Source organism: Cibotium barometz, chromosome 32 (assembly GCF_041138505.1).
Source record: "Cibotium barometz isolate CiBa-2024 chromosome 32, ASM4113850v1, whole genome shotgun sequence".
NCBI lineage: Eukaryota > Viridiplantae > Streptophyta > Polypodiopsida > Cyatheales > Cibotiaceae > Cibotium > Cibotium barometz.
The window spans coordinates 194,888-216,294 of NC_141077.1; the positions used below are offsets into that span (position 1 = coordinate 194,888).

The 21,407-nt window shown below is 42.7% G+C and overlaps 1 protein-coding gene across 1 annotated transcript; it reads left to right on the forward strand.

Moving 5' to 3' along the window:
- Positions 1 to 11,676: 11,676 nt before the first annotated feature.
- LOC147619705 (acyltransferase GLAUCE-like) lies at positions 11,677 to 13,382 on the forward strand. Its single transcript, XM_086825535.1, has 2 exons — positions 11,677 to 12,165; positions 12,252 to 13,382. The coding sequence occupies exons 1-2, from the start codon at positions 11,683 to 11,685 to the stop codon at positions 13,161 to 13,163; spliced, it is 1,395 nt and encodes a 464-aa protein (XP_086681661.1). The 5' UTR covers positions 11,677 to 11,682; the 3' UTR covers positions 13,164 to 13,382.
- Positions 13,383 to 21,407: the final 8,025 nt, after the last annotated feature.

Here is a 21,407-nt window from a genome sequence, read left to right on the forward strand (position 1 = left end):
TTATTTATGAGTGTTTCTTGTTCCTTATTTTTCATGTCTAGGTCATGTGAATGTTTTTTCAAATCTTCAATACTTGATTGAAGACTTGAATTAATTGAGTGTGAGTATTGGTTATGAAGACCACCACTAATAGAAAGTATTTTACAATAACCTAAGAGCGCATTTTCCCATCACCTACATATCGAACAAAACTAGTCAAGTCACGAAATGGTGGACTATACAAGGTCAAAGGATCATAGGGGAAGAGATTCCCATCCACCCAAAGATCAAGATTCTTCTTCCCCTCATTTCCTAGTGTGGAAATGGTTGAATTAGGTAATGGTTACCTAACATATGGACATTTTGGTAGTGCATAATCTTCATCTATATGAATGTGAATGTCTACTTTACGCTTTCTACCATTCGTAATATCATCTAAAGGCATGTCTAATTCAAGATGACAGAAAAATAAGATTAATAGAGGATTAAAAAAGAGATTTAAATTAGATAATAATATTCTAACATTTGGAATGATCCTAGAGAAATATATATTAAGAATATATCTCTCTAAAAAAGCCATTTTTGACACTCCAAAAATAAAGATTCTAGTCATGATAAGGAGATATGATAAGAATGAAAAGAGTGGGGTGGTTTTTTTATCTCAAAATGATAAGTAAAATTTAATTTTAAGTTTATATATTTTTAAGGAAAAATTTTAACGTGAGATTACATAAAAATATGAAAAATATCTAAAAGTGAATTTTTAATGGCCTATAAAAATGACCTTCTTATTTTGGTATTAAAAAAATAGATGGAGAATAGTGCAACCTTACAATGATTAGATTCCTTACTTTAAAATGAGTACTGGTTTGAAAATGATATTAAAAAATAAAAATTTTAATATATATATATATATATATTTGGGAGAAAAGTTTTACATGAAAATACACTAAAATGTGAAAAGTATCAAAAAGTCATTATTTTAGTGGCCTCAAAAAATGCCCTTCTATTTTGGGATATAAAATATTAGAATGTATCTTGTAATCATTAGATAATATAGAAGTTAGGAAGATATGACAAGAGTGAAGATTCTGAGGAAGTTATGACATAAGAAATTCATTTTTTGGGTATATATATGTATAAGGAGAGTTTTTTAATGAAAAAATAAAAAATAATTTTTTTGAAAAAGTCTAATTTTTGGGCACCCTTATGGCCGAAAATTAAACTCTTGGGAATGGTGATCTAACTTGCATCCTTAAAGACATTAAAAAATAGGTTTTTTGAATTGATCTATATTTGGGAGTTATGGCTTGAAAATGACATTAAAAATAAAATTATATATATATATATATATTTGGGAGGGAAGTTTTACATGAAAATACACTAGAATGTGAAAAATATCAAAAAGTCATTTTTTAAGAGGACTCAATAAACGCTCTTCTATTTTTGGTATAAAATATTAGAATGCATCTTGCAATCAGAGTTAGAAAGATATGATAAGATTACTATGAGGTAGTTATGACTAAGAAATTATATAAAAATTTTATTTTTTGGGTTTATATATGTATAAGGAAAGTTTTTTTGATGGAAAAACTCAAAAAAATTAAATTTTTTAAAAAAGTCAAAATTTTGGCCCCCCTTATGGGGGTGGCCGAAAAGTGAAACCTTGTGAATGATGATGCAACTTGCATATAAAAGTAGTGGGTTAAAATATTCCAAAACTATAGACTATAAAAGTAAGAAAAGCTCGTGAGAGAGTGGATAAAATATAGACAGTAGGACCTAAAAAGTCTATAAAAAATAGGGGAATCATTTGCTTTGTCTCCCACTATGGGGTAAAAATTGGCATTTTTAATCAAAAGATTACTAAAAATTAGGATTTCTTACAAGGCTCATTTCATAGTCCAATTTTTTCCTAATGAAACTTTAAGTTTATATCTCTATCTCAATCATCTCAATTTTAAATTAGGTTTGGCAACCTTCGGACATCCTGCATGTTCGATTTGCGGACCATCTCTTGTTTCAAAAAGAGCCTCTATACTTAAGAAGGTGGTATATGACAAATATCATCAATTTCTCCCTCCTTCACATCCCAAGTATGTGCCACATGATGTCTCACCACTTGTGATGAGAGGTAGAGATTGGTTTGAGGCATGGAGAAGCACTCCCAATCGACCACCAAATGGGATGTCTACTCAATATTCTTTCGACTTCCATATTGGTGTGACATGAAGATGAATCATCTCTTAGATCTCATGCATGTCTTCAAGAATGTGGCAATAAATATTTGGGACCATTTAATTGGTAAAAGAGATACAAAGGGTGCAAGGGATGACTTACAAAACATTCGATGCCTTCAAAGTGCATGGCCAATTGAAAGTGAGAGTGGCAAAATAGTCCTACCAAAGGCACCATGGGTATTAACCAAGAGGAAGCACAATAAGGTGAAAAGTGTGATTGCCTCTTTTCGTACACCAACGGGAGTAATGCATTCATTGAAGGATGCCTTCACAAAGACCAATAAGAAAGGAAAGGAACAATTACATGGTCTCAAGACACATGATTGGCACAAGATATTAAAGGTATATAAATATTCGCTTATTCATTTTCTCTTTGTGGTACATAATTTGTAAGCTCATATACTAACTTCCATTTTTTTCCATGCATAGTTTATTTTTCTAATTTTTATAGTTAGTTGTGGGAGACAAGAAGGTGAGAGAGGCTATCCACAAAATGGGAAGCTTGGTGAGGTATGAATCTTCTCCTCAATTCACTAAGTTATATTGCTTATTTGGAATTCTCATGCGTTCACAAGTTATGTATTGGTAAATAGTACACATAATTGCTATGTATGTAGGTACATATCATTAAAGGAGATAGATCCTACATCCATTGAGATGGCTCGTCTCAATGCTATTGAGGTAGTGTGTATGATCGAGGACAACTTTCCTAGAATAATTCTCACTAGCAAGTTGCATCTTGTGGTGCATTTGGTTGATGAAGTGGTGTTGTGTGGTGTTGTTCATCTTCGATGGATGTTTTTTCTTGAAAGGTTCATGAAAATATTAAAGGAATTTTGTGAGACAAAGAGCAAGGCCAGAAGCAAGCATGGCAAAGGGATGGTTGATGCAAGAGTCTCTTGTGTGTATCTCAAAATATCTATCTCACATAGATCCTTCCATGCCACGATTGTAGCAATGAGGAGGATGAACGACTAATCACTAATGTCCCTCAGGGAAAAGGAAGGCAACGAAGAATGGATGAAGCATTATGCCACAAGGTGAATACATTCTGCATTCTAAATAGTCCCATCATGGAGAAGTGGATTGGGAGATACAAGGATGCAATCAATAGACGAAAGGATAAGAGAAGAGCTTTCAGAAGAGAAAATAGACACTTGCCATTCCCACCTAGCTTGGAACCTCTACCAAATGTGATCAATATAGAAACGGATTCGTATGGCAATATCGATGGCATCGCAAAATGGAGAGATGATCACAAGAGAAGAGCATAAGTATTCAAGAGGATGTGACCCTCAAGTAAGTTCATTCTTCATTTCTATCTCACGTATATACCTTGTTTAATGCACTATAATAAATGTCATGCTTTTGTTTAATATTAGTACAAACTATATAATGCAATATGGTTAGAGGGAAGGCACTTTCGCATGGAGTGTGTGGATTCTAAAAGAAACACATTTGATTGTGGTGTGATGGTAACTTTTGAGCAAGAAAGTCAAGCCAGTAGACATGATACCAATGTCATAGAGGACAATCTTGAGTATTGTGGAACTATTCAGGATATTCTTGAGGTTGGATTTAGAACATTTAGTCTATTCATCTTTGATGTCAAATGGAACTATTTAGGATATTCTTGAGGTTGGATTTAGAACATTTAGTCTATTCATCTTTGATGTCAAATGGTTCAAGGTGATATATAGAGGTGCTCAAGCAACCGTGAAGAAACATCCAAATGGGTTCTTTCAAATTGATTCCACCAAGTTTTGGAATGACAAGAAAGATACCTTCGTACTATCTCAACACTGTCAACAGGTTAGTAACCCAACCAATCCCAAATTAAATCTTGATGTAGTATAATAAAAGTGTAACCCCTTTGCTTTGTGATATTAGGTTCAAGATGTGGAGGCCACATCTCTGGATAAGGTGCAAGTACTACTACCTCATATCCGCTCATTGCAAGAAGACAATGAAGAAAACGTTTTGGGGCCGATGAAGAGCATGAGGAACATAAATCGGAAGAAGATGATGAGTCACCTATCAATAATGACAATGCTTCATTGGATCATGGTAATGATATTGATATTACTATGGAACCCCATCTTTTCATTAAGCTTCCATTAGATATAGACATTGATGAACCAACACATATGGATTTATTACAAGATGGGATAGATTCATGATCTTGACATTGTTTCGCTTCTCAAAAGTTTTCAACTATCTTTTTTTCTCTCTCGAAACATGGCTCCAAGGGTTTTAATGGATGTTTTTTTAAAACTATATATCATTTTCTATGTATGTGACGTATTTTTAGAATTCAGTATCCAACAACTCTCTGGAATTTCATGCAACAAAAATAGCAGCGTAATTTCACTGTTATTTTCGTTGTTCAGCAAAAAAATACAGATGCCATCACACCACAATATGGAAGACGATGAAGAATTTTTTATGGATGGGGCTGATGAAGAGCACGAGGAACATAAATCGAAAGAAGATGATGTGTCACCTATCAATCATGACAATGCTTCATTGGATCATGATAATCACTACTACATGTTAGCCTAATACCGGCGCTTATACCGGCGTCATTTAATGGGGTCTAAAAAAGCCCCCGGTATAAGCGCCGGAACCACAGCGTCGGTATAAGCATCGGGTAACAATACTGGCGCCTATACCGTTATCTATACCGACGCTCACCGGGGGTAATACCGACGGCTAAACCGGCGTTTATACCGGTGCATATACCGGGTTGTATACCGGGTTGTATACCGGGGTGTATACCGGGGTAAATACCGAGATATATACCAATGAATATACCGACGCCAGTACCGGGGAATATACCGACGCTGTAGCAGAATTTTTTTTTGGGGCAGAATAGTGCTGCCTGGCTGTTGCCTGGCTGCCTGCAAGCAGGATCAACAACAGCAAACAGACAGCACCATTCTGTCTAAAATAGAGCACAAAAACAACCGTGCTCGTTTTTTTATTTTCTTGATCGACAAACAAGAAATTAAATTAAACATTAATACTCAAGAATGTTTTGATCATATTTCATTAGTTTGAAGGTCATCTTACATCATGGTAATGCCTCCCAATTAACGGTCTCTCCTTCTTCTTCAAGCATCTCAAACAAGGCCACAAGGCCATGTTTGTGAGCGTACTTCTCCTCTCGTCTACTTGGTGGGCGATTCATGGCCAACTCTTGCACAAACGATTAACAATTATAACTTTTAGAAATCAACATTTAGCCCACATACATACATTTACATAAATAAAATTGCTACAAACACTTACGAATTCATGGCGCATGGTTTCGTAACCACCACTCCCAAGATGAGAAGCCCCTACTGTTTGGAGTCTTGCCCTTGCCGCCTCTCTTTGTTGTTGAAACCTCTCTGGTGTCTCGGTGAGCTCCTGAGCAATGGCTGCCCACTCCCTATCATCTAGCCAAACAGGTTTCTCTTTCCCCTCTCTAAATGCGTCCCTCGCCTCTGACCTACGATGCCCCATCAAAATGCGAGCTGTATACTGTATCCACTCATTAGAGACAACATTCATAGGGTCAGATGGCTGAAACTCTTGCTTTATCTTTGTATTTATATAATTTTTCTTCCCCTTATCTTGCTGATCCCATTTAGTCATGACAGAGTCGTGAAACTGTATAGTGCACAATTGTCGAATGCGTGTCTTCATTGCCTTCCCTGCACTATCCATTATTGGTGCCCCATCCCTAATTGTGTAAATCTTGCTGTTGTCATGGTCATGTGCACCCCAGGGAGTGGAAGGTGACCCTATGGGTGTGCTATCAACAGATGAGAGCGAAGGACGACGCTCACGTGGTGGTGGTGTCACAGCATCTGTGGCACTACCACCACAACAACCTCCCCCTGAAGACCTACTATGTGAGCACCGTCTATGTGAAGAGGTGGTAGATCGAGCTGTAAGAGGAGTGGAAGGCTGTGTGGTATGAGGTGTGGGAGCTGCTGTCGTACCCACGGGTGTGGGAACTGGCGTCGGGAAGCCAGATGGTGAGGCAGATGTCCCTGCTCCAGAACCCCAATAACTCTGAGCCATGGCTCTCTGCTCTGGAGTCATGGACGAAAAAAAACCATATAACTGTTGGGGACTCATGCCCTGCGGTGTAGGATTAAATGAGAAATCTGGACTGTAGTCGTAGGGCGGTGAGTCACCCATGGCCTGTTGGACAAAAAACCATAAGACAAACTTGTGCGAAATGAAAATTACACGGTAAACAATGAAAGAACCATATGACAAACATTAACAATGATAAACAACATTGGTAAAACTATATCAACTTGCTCCTACAGTAGTGATTATGATGGTAAACATTAACAATGGTAAACAATGAAAGGACCTTCAATGTCATAAAACCATTACAAATATGTCATAACTATTTGCATAATCATTAAGATACATCATTTTAAAAATCATTATCTATTCTATCATCCTCATTAAGATCAGTAGCCCCAAAGAGATCTATGTCTATGTACATTTCAGCATCCTCATCATTAAAAGTCCCTTGATGAAGGATGTCTTCATCATCTATGTCTTCTTCCTCAACATGTTTTCCAGCTTCCTTGGTTTGCACCTCTTCATTTGGATCTTGCTCTAGTTGCTCCTCTTCAATTGCTTGCTCCTCTTCATTGTTGATATCGGCTTGTTCTTGCTGCTCTCCATTACCCTGTGCATCCACATCACCTTGTTGTAGCTCAAATTCTTCAAAAATTTGCTTACTGCGGGGGGCGACTTGAACCACAAACAGCCAGCGTGGATCTTTTGGATCCGCTTTAAAGACAACCTGCTCACAATGCTATGGGCGCACAAAAGTATCTTGCTGATCGGTCCATACCTTTGTGGAGTCCACTTGGATGAGGCCACTCTTGTCTCTACGTACAGTTGCATGTGGCCCATTCATGATTACCTTGAACCACTTCACATCAAAGATAAACAACTCAAAACTTCTGAAGCCAACCTTTAATATATCTTGAATGGTTCCAAAGTAATCAAGCATTCCAGTAATTGTGTTATCATCACTTGCACTTGCACGACTTTCTTGAACAAACTGTGCTGTGACACCACAATCAAAGGTTGCTCTTCTTTGGTCTATTCGTTCTACTCGAAAATGACGTCCATGTGACCAAAACGCCCCATATTTGTGATACTACAAATAGCACAAAAAGATTGTTGATGGAGAATCAAACACTGAGACATGTAGAGAAAAAAAGAGAGACATGTAGAACTTAAACACTTACATGCCAATCGCATCCTTTTGTAAGCTCCTCCTCCTCCTCTGTTATAGTTAAACCATAACATGTATATGCAGCTCATTAAATACAAATCATTATGCATTACACAAAGCATTATGTAAACCATAAAATAGGGCTTCTTTTCCCCAGCCGTGAGGGAGATTTTAAAAAATAACATTTAAAGCGTCAAACGGGCTTCTTTTCCCCAGCCGTTGAGGGAGACTTTAAAAATATTTAAAAAAGCGTCAAACGGGCTTCTTTTCCCCAACCATTGAGGGAGATTTTAAAAATAACTCATACATTAGCTTATCTCCTCTCCATACAAAATTAACTCGAATTTGAACAAGGATGGAGAGAGAAGCTATCTCTATTCATAAATAGCTATTTATAAAGGCCTTATGCAAAAATCTAAATGCATAGTCTAAGTATAAGCTTGCATAATAAGGCTGCAAGACTTATGCATAAGCTCTATGCATAAGCCTTATGCATAAGCCTTATGCATAAGCTCTATGCATAAGTCTTATGCATACGCTCTATGCATAAGCCATATGCATAAGCTCTATGCATAAGTCTTATGCATACGCTCTATGCATAAGACATATGCATAAGTCATGCATAAGCTCTATGCATAAGCCTTATGTATACGCTCTATGCATAAGCCATATGCATAAGCCATATGCATAAGCTCTATGCATAAGCCATATGCATAAGTCTTATGCATACGCTCTATGCATAAGCCATATGCATAAGCTCTATGCATAAGTCTTATGCATACGCTCTATGCATAAGCCATATGCATAAGTCTTATGCATAAGCTCTATGCATAAGTCTTATGCATACGCTCTATGCATAAGCCATATGCATAAGCTCTATGCATAAGTCTTATGCATAAGCTCTATGCATAAGCCATATGCATAAGTCTTATGCATACGGTCTATGCATAAGTCTTATGCATAAGCTCTATGCAAGACTTATGCATAAGTTCTATGCATAAGCTCTATGCTATAAGCCTATGCACTATGCTAACCCTTAATCCCATCACCCAATGGTGTAATAAACATGATCTTGTTTTACATGGATAAGAGATCTTACCTTGATAACATATATAAACTCTATGAATAAAGAGAATAACTTATGCATAGAAAAACAGAGCATGAGACTTATATGTTATATGTATAAGAGAGTATAAACATTCAAAAAGCTTATGCTTTCTATCCATGCAAGCTTAAGGCACTCTACATCAAAAAAAGGTTTATGCAAAAAAACATAACGCATGTGAAGCCTTATGCATAAAGCTCATCCATAAGATTTATACATAAAACATTATGTATTAAGCTTTATGCATAGATCTTAATTCATGCATTCAGCTAGATTCATATAGCTCTATGCATAAACTCTATGTATAGAGCTTGCATAAGCTTACAAGCCCTATGTATAGAGCTTTCATAATCTTACAACCTCTATGTATAAAGCCTATACATAGAGCATATGCATTGAGCTTTTACAAGAAGGCTATGCATAGAGCTTTCAACAAGAAGGCTACGCAAGCTCTATGTACAATGTCCATGCAAGCTTTCAAGAAACCTATGCATAGAGATTTTATAAGCTTGCAAGAAACCTATGCATAGAGATTTTATAAGCTTGCAAACTCTATGCATAAAGCCTATGCATAGAGCTTATGCATAGAGATTTCACAAGCTCGCAAGCTCTATGAATAGAGCTTATGCATAAAGCTTGCAAGAAGGCTATGCATAGAGATTGCAAGCTTATGATAGGTTTTATGCATAGATATTAAATTAATCCTATGTATAAGCTTACAAGAACCCAAAACTAACCCTAAACCATAAAACAGGGATGCAATAATTCATAGAAAATAGCATAAACAAGAAAAATCGAAAGAGGATCTACCTCTTTTTTGCGAAGCTGAAGGAGAGGATTGGTGAAAGATTGGTGAGGTGAAAGAGCTGCAAAACAAAATATTAAACAAAATAATTAGTAAATTAAACACAAGAATAAGAACTAATACAAAACCCTAAAATCTCTATGCATGCATTAGGAGATCTGTGCATACATAGAGAGCTCTCAACATGCATAGAGAGCCAAAAAAACATAAAACCCTAAATGTCCTAATTCTTAAATTAAAAAGTAAAAGCAATTGCAAGAACATATTAGGAGAAGGAGAAGAGGAGAAAAGAAGAAAGAAGGAGAAAAGAGGAGAGAGGAAAAAAGAGGAGAGGGAGAGAAAGAGACCTTCTCTGTAACGCGTTGTTCTCTGCGAAAAAATCAGAAAATAGGCTCTCGGCTGTAAAAAACTTACGAGCGTCGGTATATGCTACGGAATATACGTCGGAATATGCGTTGGTATATGCGTCGGAATAAGCGTCGGTATACGCGTCGGAATAAGAGTCGGAATACGCGTCGGGAAACGAAAATTTGAAAATACCCCGCCCGACTTGTCTCCTCCAACATTACGACGGGCATACCGACGTTCGACATTTGCGTCGGTATTTTAGCGTCGGTATGCCCTCAAGCTCTTGTAGTGAATGATATTTAAACCCTAACATCCCGACAAAAGAATCATTGCTAAAACGCTGCTAGAAAACGTTGTTGTGCCCCTGACATGTTGTAGTGATAGGCATCGTGTAGTAGTGTTAGTGGGTCTGGTACATAGGTCTCTCTCCCCGGAGGATTGCACTTGGGTGGAGAGGCCTATTTGTGGGGATGAGTGATTTGAAGCTTTCAGAAGGATGGGGAAAGACATGGTTGCTAGCTTGGATGGTCTCAATGTTGAGTTCTTCTTGGCTTTTTGGGATTTTTTGTAGCCTATGAAGGTCACCTTGGTGAATAGGGCATTTCTCCAAGGTGAGATGGAATAAGCTTTAGAACAAAAAAGTAATGCAACAAAAATATAAAATTTTGCCACTACTCGATTACAACATCGTTGACTAAAAACAAACACAACCGCAAAGTTCTCCCCACTCTCCACAATCACCTCTTCACCCATGGTGTGGAAAGGACTCATGTAAGGTTTGGAAAAGATAGTTTTCGAATTCCAAACACTTAACTAGTGTAGGAAATGTGATGTGAAGAACAAACAATAATAGTACAATAATACAAAGATAAATAACTTAATCTTGACAAGTATATGATTTATGTGTGCTAATAGTCTCCACATTGTTTCTTCATGTTGTTGGACCACTCAATGATCAATCAACTCCAAAAAGGGTTCCAGTCAATGTCACAAGGAAATCATCTATTGGTTTATTTTTTACAATTCTTTTTTTCTCATTTAGATGAGTGTGTCCTTCCCCCACTCCCTGACAACTTGATTTCAAAATAACCAATTGAGATTTTTGGTTGCCTTGACATTAATGGCTAAAATTTTGAGAGTTCTAGTTAGAAACCAAGGTAAATACCTCTCCTTATTTTACTGGTGGTGAAAGTATTTTTTTCTAACATGGGTTCCAGTAATGTGATCAAAGTGATGTGTGCTTTGTGAGTTTTTATGTTTTTGTTAGTCGGGGTCTGACATGAGGGTTGTCGTTATTTATTTAATAGTGTAATAATAAGAGATGGGGAATATTTTTTAAAATAACCAAGTACATGGTCTACATGTGTGCCGATAGTCTCCACATTTTTTCTTGATGTTGATAGAACCTACATTAACTACTTAACACTGCACCAAAGGGTTCAATTCAGAGTTGTGAACATGTTTTTTTGCTAACACAAGTTCCATAAATGTCAACCAAGGGTTATGTACTTAGGGCCTTTACACATCGCCCTACCCTTGCCTGCCCATGTTGATGTTAATTCATGGGCAGGCCATACATGGGCGGTGGGTATGTGGGCCTTTACACATCGCCATACCCCTACCTGCCCATGCTGATGTGGTGGGAGTATCCACTGCCCATAATTCATGGGCAGGCAATCTCCCCCACCCATACATGGGCCACCGGTGGGGTATGTGTAACGGGCCTAAGAAACCGAAAAAAAAAACCATCTTTTTTGCTAGTGAAAATGTTGGTAATGTCATAACAACCCTATTTTTCTGGATGGGCAGGGAGACGGACACGTGGAAGACTCCCACTCCACAAGGTGTTTTTTTGGATGGGCAGGGAGACGGACACGTGGAAGACTCCCACTCCACAATGTGTTGGCTAGCCGTGATCTACTTATATGTTACCGCCGCAGTTGAAAGCATGTCTTCGATGGCTGAGAAATCCTACTTCACCCCCTGCTGCCAGCTACTAACCGAGCAACTAATGCTTGAGAAGCTAACGTTGGAGGCCCCTTTGCTGGTCAAGTCGCCTCCCACAAAACCGCTGGAGCTTTCCAATCTGGACCAGATCTATGACTACTACAATTCAGCTGCACTCTTCTATTCGCCTCCACGTAACACTAGTACTGAGAACGTGGCCCAAGTGCTGAGGGTTGCTCTGGAGACCCTGCTTTTACACTTCCCGTTGGCGGCTGGCCGCCTGCAAGTGAACCCAAAGGAGCAGCGGCTGGAGGTGGAGGGCAATGGGAAGGGCATTCAATTCGTAGCCGGCTATGTCGACCTGGCTTTTGTTGACTTAGGAGATGTCTCGACTCCTCATCCAGCTCTCGACCACCTCTTCGCTCGCCTCCGACATGAGGATCTACAAGGAGTCATGGAAAACCGCCCTTTAGTTGCTCTGCAGGTGTTCCGTCAACCCGCTTGTAATTTCTACTCAGTTCCATGTGATTGCAGTACGTCTTGTCTGAACGCCGCCTTGTTGCTCTGCAGGTAACCAGATTCAAGTGTGGGGGTTTTGCCCTTTCCATCATCAGCAATCACACAGTGATGGACGGCTATGGAGCTTCTGTTTTTCTGCAGAACCTCTGCTCCATTGCAAGAGGGGACGGCCTGGTGGCACCCATGGATACAAGCAGCAGAAGACAGTTATTGAAACCGCGCAGCCCACCCTTGCCCAATTTTGTCCACCCCCATATCGTTAGGAAATCGAGCGGCTCGGCTGACAACTTCACCATGGGGATAGCAAACAAGTTCAAATTTGCTGCAGATGATCTCAACAAGCTAAGGGGTCAGGTTCGGGCCGGACACAGCGGCCTCACCTCTTGCTCGCGTTTCGTGGCTCTTGCTGCGCTTTTGTGGAAGGCCAAGGCCAAGAGTTTTCTCGCGAATGTTGACAGTGAGGGCGGACACCACGATAAGCGCCATTTGGCTCGGCTACTAGTGCCGGTGAATGTGAGAGAGAGGATAGTTCCCTCTCTCACGCGGGGGTACATGGGAAACGCAGTGTTTTGCGCCACAGTTCATTTTACCCTGCAGGAGCTATGCGAGAAGCCGCTGGTCTTGGTGGCAGAGGAGATTATGCGTGCCATGGGGAGCGTAACACCTGAGTTCGTGCAGTCTCAGATTGACCACATCGAGCGGCTGGGCGCGCTTGAGGCACACCTTTACAACGTCGACTTCGGCCTCTCGCTGCCGTCCTTGGTGGGACTGCCCTTCTACGACACTGACTGCGGATGGGGAAAGCCTATCTACTGCGCCCGCCCTAGCAAGCAATTCACTGATCGGCTCATCATCTTGGATGGTGTCGGCGGCGACGGTAGCTCCTGGGATGTGCTCGCCGTTTTTTCAACCCAAGCGGAACGCCTTGCTTTCCAAGAGGCTATCTCTAATTTCCAAGTATAGCCTGAAGCAGTACGGTGTCAAGTAATATGGCATTTGCACATGGTCGCTTTCCAAGAGGGTGGAAATAGCTTGTGGCATTTGCAAATGGCCTCCGTCAACTTTTTAAGGTTGCTTTTTGCTTTTCTTTATTTAAATTTTGCAATATATGTATATATATTATGTCAAGGCTAACAAAGCAGCAGTTCATACAGTGAACATATCAAACACATGAAGCCAAAATGAATCAAATCCCATGTCAATCTAGCGCTAACATACTGACCACCATTAATCTCAACATACAAAGTAGGATCCAAGCCATGTCCAAAACCATACACGAGCATGTTAGCCAGTTCACACTGCATCATCACCCAGTCCATGGATGCTTGCCATTTGGGACACATTGTAGCAGGACCAAGCCAGTCGACCACTATACAACTGTCATATAGATCATATTCCTACAAAATGAAAGCAAGGAGAACAATCAACATACTTGCTGTGTACTATGATCTTGTCCTTAATAACCATCAACTCATCAAACTATCATGCATTTGCCCCCATATATCTTAGCAAGGCCTGTAAACACAACCCCTTAACCTCAAAAACATTAACAAATTGCACCCCATCCTGCTCAAAGACCAACTTGTTTCTTGAGCACTAGTTAGATGTTTGGCATATTACACTACTGCCCTACACCTTTGGCATAAGACTGACCCCATACCCCTGTTGAACACCTAAGCCCTAGTTGGGAGAATGCCCCACAGAACCTTCCAAAGGAATGTTTTTTTGGTATTTTGCACTGCCTCAGGCAAGTGAACCTTCCCTTCCACACTGACTCGGTTCACTTTCTGCACCACAACATATTAAGTTCTTGAAACCAATAGGGGTCCCAACATAAGGCCATCATAAATACTCTTCGAACATGGTTGTAACAACTTTGCCTCACTATGCCATGGCTAGTCGATTGACCATGAAGCCCAAGTACTTTGTGTATTTAAATGAAGTTTCTCAACCCCTTGTAGCACCTTACTAACTAGGTTTAAATCTCTAGAGTTGACATTAGATATTACCTTCACCTGGTGCTTGTACATCCAGCCTAGCAGTGGGCCATCCCAAATATCTACCAACACCTTCATACCCTTGTTTTGAAGCCTTCTTGCCACCAATAAATCCTCATCAATGAAAATCTCTTTGACTAGGGGGGATCACCCTACACTCCAAATAACTTAGAGTTTCCAGTAAACCTAATTGAGCCATTCCATGTGAGGATAGAAAGGGCAGACTTCTAGTAAGTTAAGAAAGATTGAGAAAAAGGGGCACCTATAGACCTAACTGGAGAAAATGAAAACACCCTGCTAACCCAATTCAAAGGAAGCCATCCCCCCCTTCCCCCTTGTGATAATATTTCCTCTAGTTACCACCTCCTTGAACATGATAGCTCAAATCTCTTCCTGCATCAAACATTTAGCCAGCATCTTTGCTTTCATTGCAGTTACCTACTTTTGAGGATCAATGATTCCTAGGCATCTTAGTGCTATTGGTCTAGAACATATTGACCATTTAACACAAGGCATTGGCCTCTTATAAACATTATTTTTCCACAAGAATTCTTTGATGGGATCAAGAGCTTTACACCAATGTCCTTTCCTCATGTCCAAGATAGGGTAGAAGAATTGAGAATAGGGGATAAGAATTGCATTAATCACTCTAATCCTACCCATCAGAGAGAGGCAATAGTGCATGACCATTATCTAGTTTTTAGCTAAACCTTTTGCATCATCCACTCCACGTGTTACTTATTTGTAACCCCAACACCCACCCACCATTGGGTAGCTCAAATGCCTAGAAATAGTGCCCTTCTTTATGATCTCCCCATCCCAATAGGAAGGGTTAAAACTCTCATCTTCAGTCAATGAGATCAATCTTGATTTTTCAATATTACACTTTGACCTAGATGCTATTGCAAATTTCTCAACCACATGTAGGGCAGCCCTTCGAACCTCTTCAGAGGCATGCAGAAAAAGTAAGGAGTCATCTGCAAAACATTGAATCAACAAGTTAGAGTGGCAAGGAATGCTTAACCCAACACTCCTGCGACACCTGGCTGCATCCTCCAAAGCCAAGATCAGAGAGTAAGAGCTAAATGGTGCAATGGGATAGCCATACCTTATAGATCTAGCCAAGGGAAAACTACCAACATTGATACCATTAATAGTCAGAGAGGAATAGGCACTTAGGCAAAGTAAAAAAATCAAACCATCAAATCTTGGCCCAAAACCTAACTTCACCATAACTGCATCCACATGATTAGTGAATTTTGTCATATGCTTTTTCCAAGTCTCGTTGTAGTAGTATACATTTCTAAGTAGCTCTACCTGAGCATATTCCAAGCCTAGTTGTAGGAGTATACATCTCTAAGAAGCTACCTGAGCATATTCCAAGCCTAGTTGTAGGAGTATACATTTTTAAGCAGCTACCTGAGCATATTCCAAGCTAGTCAATACTGCATCAAATATTGACCTGCCTTTGATAAAGTAAGGATAAAGCCATGTTGATGGGGAGATATAAATTTCTATAGCACCGATGCAATTTTGTTTATCATGACTTTTTACAAGATTTTGTAAACCATAGGAAGCATGATAATTGGCCTCCAATGTTCAATGAAGGACATGCAGTCTGCTTAGGGATAAGTCTAATGATGCACGCGTCTATCTTGTTTTGAAATGGCATCTCTCCAATAGTGGAGAAATTTAATAATTTTGTTGCATTACTTTTTTGTTGCAATTTACAAGGCTAAGATGGTTCCACATAAGGTAATGCCATATATAGAAGACATTACTACACGCGTCTATCTTCTTTTGAAATGGCATCTCTCCATCATGATTACAAGTCACTTTTGTAAGAAAATGATTTGAATATTGATGTATGTTGGCCTTGCATAAGTACCTATACCTAGGAAGGTGGAGCCCTTTATAAGCATGCCTTGAAAAGGGTGAATGAAAAAAAAATGCTTACAAAAATTCTTCACATATGCTTAATAGTACTAAGCATCTATATCTAAACTGACGAAATATTGTAAGCACTATATCTAAAAGAGTTAAATAAGACCAATAGATTTTGTTTGTGTAATTGTATAGTTATTTAAAAAAAAGGGAGGCAGAGGCCCCTTCTTTCTAGACATTATCTTCATGCCTTCGTGGGCTATGGACCAGCAAAAGTGCTATTACCAGACAATGGGCTTGCGTGATGGATCAATTGAGGCAAGGGGCTAATTTGTTAAGAGGGAATCCGTCATTTTGCAGAAGAAGGAGCTTGTTGTCCCCAATCACAGGGTTCACGTTCCACTGAGCAATCCTGTTTTCTTGACCTTGCCCTCTTTGTTGATCTTGTAGCAAGGTCCCAGCATGTTGGAACTTAATGGGTTAAGCTCTATGGTTGTCCATAATGGGCTATAGAGGAAGCCGCTTCCTGGTGAAGTGGCACCTTTTCATAGACTAGGGGACTGCCACCCCCTTGTCTAGATAGTGGGTTGGTTGATTATCTGCCCTAATCTTGCTTAGACTGTCAAATCCCTAACCCTAATCAGTGTACGGCTTAGGAGAGTCCTATCCTTTGGTGTTTTTTGTATCAGTATATGTAAAACAAGTTGAGGCAGTCACAAGAAAATAGGAAGGCAAGACAAAGGTCGGAGTGGAAAGTTCAGAGGCTTCTCAGAAGGGATACCCTGAGTCCTCAAATTTCATAGCCAAATGGACAAAACCATTCAGGTAATCATCTTTCTATAGTCCTCCCCAAAGATCTTGTCAAGGGGATAGAAAATGAATACTAGACCAGGTGTTTAATGGTAGGTGTGAGCAGGAAGTTGCCAGCCATGGCGGCGCACCATTTGGGCGAGCGGGTTTTCATAGACAAGTGGCCCCAATGGTAAGCATGGATGTTAGAGGAAAGAAGATTGGCCGAGATCTTCAGATCGTAGCAACCTTTGTCGCTCTGTCTGTGAGGAGGCGATCCATCTAACCGCTGATCTCTGCACCAAAAGTGTTTTGCTGCTCAAAGCAGAGCCCATAGAAAGAGTGGTATTCGGCACAGCTTTTTTCCTGCTTTTCGGCAAACCGTACCTTCGCTTCCTCTGACAGCACACTATCTACAAGGAAGCGGTAGGCTTCTCCGACATCAGAATTACAGCAAAGACGACAAAAACACTATTAGCTTCAGCCTTCCACCCAGAACACACATAGATCCTCGAGTGCTCGGAAAAAGTTTCCCAGTGTTTTCGGCCTGGCTAGAATTTCCTCCGCGCCACCTAAAGTTTCTCAACCTGATTAGATTCTTTGTCTGTTTCAAGAAAGGTAACTTAGAAGGGTTTTGCCTGTTAGAATTTTCTGTTTGTTGGGTTTTCTGTCTGTTAAAGTTTGTTATGCTTGATAAGGGGTTTCTGTCAGAGGCCCGCAAACCAGACACCAGCAACGAGAACTACCAACACAAAACATGAGAGATGATGTGGAGACAGCGTGCGGAGCTTCAGGGAGTGTGATGGCCGTACGGACGCGAGCCCAGTACGAGCGGACGTCCGGCACGAAACACCACGTCTTTGCCGCACGCGGCCCTTGATGGCTCATGACGGCTCCACCGGCCCGTCGAGCGCGTTGCGCGCGTTTGCCTTGCGGGTCTCACCGATCACTTGCCCTTCATGCCCGGCTCGGCTCCAAGGGCCTCACTCGGGACTTGCCTTCCATCCATGCCCTGCCGGCCTAGGGTCCATCGCGCCCCCGTCGGCCCGGCCCGGCCCGCCGGCCACGTCGGCGGCCGTTTTTCCACCGTCCACGGTCCCGTCGGCTCATTCGGTCCCGACTCCGTCAAGGTAGGGAGGGCATCCCCCGGAGGCACTCGGCTCCCGTGAACACCGCTCGCAACGCGGGAGGCCTAACGTGCCTACCCGGTGCGTGAGTGCGTCTCGGTGCCTACCATGGGTCCATGCTTTGCCCCTCCAAGCACTTCCTCCCCATATAGATGCATTATATTCGGGGCGGTCTAGCATACCCCTCGGGCACCATGTCCCTCCGGATAGAAATCCCGCGACGCGTCACGGTAAACGGCCGTTTTGGCCGTTTTTAACCAAAACGGCGAAAACTGACGGAACGCATCACATACACCCCCCCTTTATAGAATTGACGCCCTCGTCAATTACTTTGAAACGAAAGGTTGGGTGCATGACCTGATTATAACGCATCTGTGCAACGTGATAGATAATATATATTGAGGACGGGAGGTCCTTACCCTGCTTTATAGCCATGAGCAGAGTAGGTGTCTAACCCGTTTACAAAGAAAAAACGGTGCATATGTTTGTATTTTTGCCATTTTTGAAATTTTTTGGCTTTTTTCATACATAAGGTTGGAACTTCAAGCCCCCGCTCGAGAGTTCCCCCGATCCCCACAAAATTGGCGAGGTTGCTGCGTGGTCTCGCCGGAGCTCCTGTCTGAGCCAAGTAAGAGTGATTACCTTCAGCAATGCAGCTTTGCCGGGAAAGTAAGAGTCTTCATGGAAGTCGAGATTTGTTTGCCGAGTTGACACCAACTTGGTTTGCAAGATCTTTACTTCAAATCTGACTTCACGTTCCTTGTCGTTGGAGCTTTGTCTTGAGCCTTGCTGCTCTGCGATGCCCCGTGCGCTCTTTGTGCCGAATCTTTAATGGACAAGAGTTGCCCACCTCACTGACGCCAGCTTGGTTTGCCCTTCTTGTGCCACTTCAAGTCCTGCACTTGTTGACCTTGGACCTTGACGCCCAGCTTCAACCTGTTTGGTACATAAGTGTATTGATTCTCAGTGACAAAGTGCCTTTGGCCCCCACCTGACACCAAGTGAAAACCACCATGAACCTTTGGCATTCGAAGCATTCGAAGCTTTACACTTCTTCGGCTTCGGTTCACCTGACTTGAGTGCTCTAGCTTGCCTTGACACCAAGACCTGCTTTGCCATGCTCTAGCCAAACTGTCCCTCCACCTATTTAGGCGGTCTTGACCTTTAAGCCATAATCTGCCTGTTCCTGTTCATTAAGGCGCAAAGTCTCTCCACTTCGTTTTGCTTAGGCCCCCATGACACCATGCTGACCCTGACACGGCTTCGTTTCCTGACTCTGCACCATCACCTTGAGCCTTTGACGCTCTGAATGTGTCTTTCCGAACTGCGAAGCGCCAGTCTTCTTCGACGTCATTGCCACAAGCTCTACTTGGATGGCTAGGAGCCAAGCTTCACCTGCTTTAACTTCACCTCGAACCGGATCTTCTTTTTCTGCACCCTCTTCGCCCTTGATGGCTTGATATGAGTGCCTTCCACATCCAAGCTGCCATTGAACTTCAGTGAGCCAGCTGCCACTTTGACCCACCCAACTGAATGCACATTGCCACTTGCACACCCAGCTGTTTCCATCCTTTGGTAACCTGGTCCAAGAAACGCCTTAGAACTTCAGTGAGCCAGCTGCCACCTTGACCCCCCAACTGCATGCACATCTGCCACTTGCACATCTAGCTGTTTCCATCTTCAGGTGAACTTGGAGAGCCGCACAACTCAAGTCCACGGGAGTGAGTCCAGCTATACCCGTTTGCTCCTTCACCCAGAGTGCTATGTGCCCGGCACTACGGTTCCATGCCCTGCGCTCCAGAGCTCCCAAGTAGTCCCCTTCTTCAAACCTGCTTTCCCAAGCCACACAGCTGTTGTGCCTCTGCAGCCCTTGGTGGCTTGATATGGCACTTTCCTTCAGCATGGCCCTCCCCGGATTGCTCCAGTTCGGGCCCTCGGCACGATGAATCCTTGGACTTTGACGGGAGGCCCAGGGCTCTTGGCGCCGCGCGCGGACTTACCCTCACCCAGGCGAGCGTCGAGAGGAGAAGGTGATGCGTGCACCACGGCGGGCTACACGGCCACAGAGGGAGCCACGGGGTCTTGGTGCCTCTCCTAGGGCTTACCCTCACCCGGCTCGGTCATCGGAGGAGAGGGTGACGCGTGCGCGCTGGCCTCGGCGGGCGGCACGACCACAAGAAGGTGAATGGGTCATGGGTGTTTTGGTGCCATCGACGGGACTTACCCTCAACCGCATGCCCGGAAGCCCAGGGCTCTTGGTGCCTCTTCTTAGGACTTACCCTCACCCAGGCAGAACGTCGAAGGAGGAGGTGACACGTGCGCGCTGGCCTCGGCGGGCGGCACGGCCACAAGAAGGAGAAGGCCCGGGGCTCTTGGTGCCTCTTCTTAGGACTTACCCTCACCCAGGCAGAACGTCGGAGCAGAGGAGAAGGAGAAGACCCAGGGCTCTTGGTGCCTCTTCTTAGGGCTTACCCTCACCCCAGGTGGAACGCGAAGGTTCAGTGTATGGCCCTTCATGGCCTGAAACGGATGTTGACGCCTTCTGGTCTCACCCTGCTTTTGCACTGCGGAAGGAGTGCGGGCTCGGCCTTCCTGCCTCACCCTTGACGATCCTGGAATGATCTGAAGAGGCTTCGGCTCCTTCCAGCCTAGACCTCGTTGCTCTCTCGCACATGGAGAATTGGGGCTTCAGCTTTGCTGCTTCCAACCAAGGCGCAATCCTTGATGATCTGGAAGGGCGTCCGCTTCTCCTGCCTAGCCCGTTGCTTCGTTGGTGAGGTTTGTGTGGCTCCTTTGCCACGAGGCTCGCCATGGCCTCAGCGGGCACCTTTGCCGCTTGTCTTTGCATGAGATTGGCTCGGCGGCGTCTTTCTGCTCTTCATGGGCACCACACCGAGACGACGTCCCATTCCGCCGCCTCAAGTTTCTTAGCATAAGCGGACCCGGTCCCATTCCCGGCGCTGCCTCCGCATGCGTGGCCCCTTTGTCTTTGTCTTTTCTTCGACCTTGAGTGACCTCCAGCCCGCGGTCCTCATCAGAGGTGCTGCTGGTCCGCGTGCCACCCTTGTCTTGCCAGCCTCGCCGTTTTCTTTAAGCTCTTTCTTTGGCGTTGGTGGTTGCTCTGAAAGATCCCGAAGCTTGTCGGCCCCCACGAGGATCAAGCTTGATTCTTCATTCAGCACTGTTAAGTGGTAACTCTTAGAGATCCCCAAGCCCGCTGTCTTCCATTGCTGAAAGTGCTGACGGCCCCCACAAGGATCCAGTTGATGCTTCCTCCGTTCAGCTCATTGCCAACGTCGAAAGTTGGGTCTTTGCACCTGTGACCTCACCTTGGCTTTGAACCCAACTGTCCACTGACCCCAAAACATGTCGGCCAACTTAGGAATTTCTCCAAAAGGACCACGCGGTTG

What these genes read in the sequence shown, in the direction of transcription:
- LOC147619705 (XM_086825535.1), top strand. Translation starts at nt 11,683, where the DNA reads ATGTCTTCGATGGCTGAGAAATCCTACTTCACCCCCTGCTGCCAGCTA. An exon ending in GCCCTTTAGTTGCTCTGCAG is followed by an intron (nt 12,166 to 12,251) that starts GTGTTCCGTCAA and finishes GTTGCTCTGCAG; the next exon opens with GTAACCAGATTCAAGTGTGG.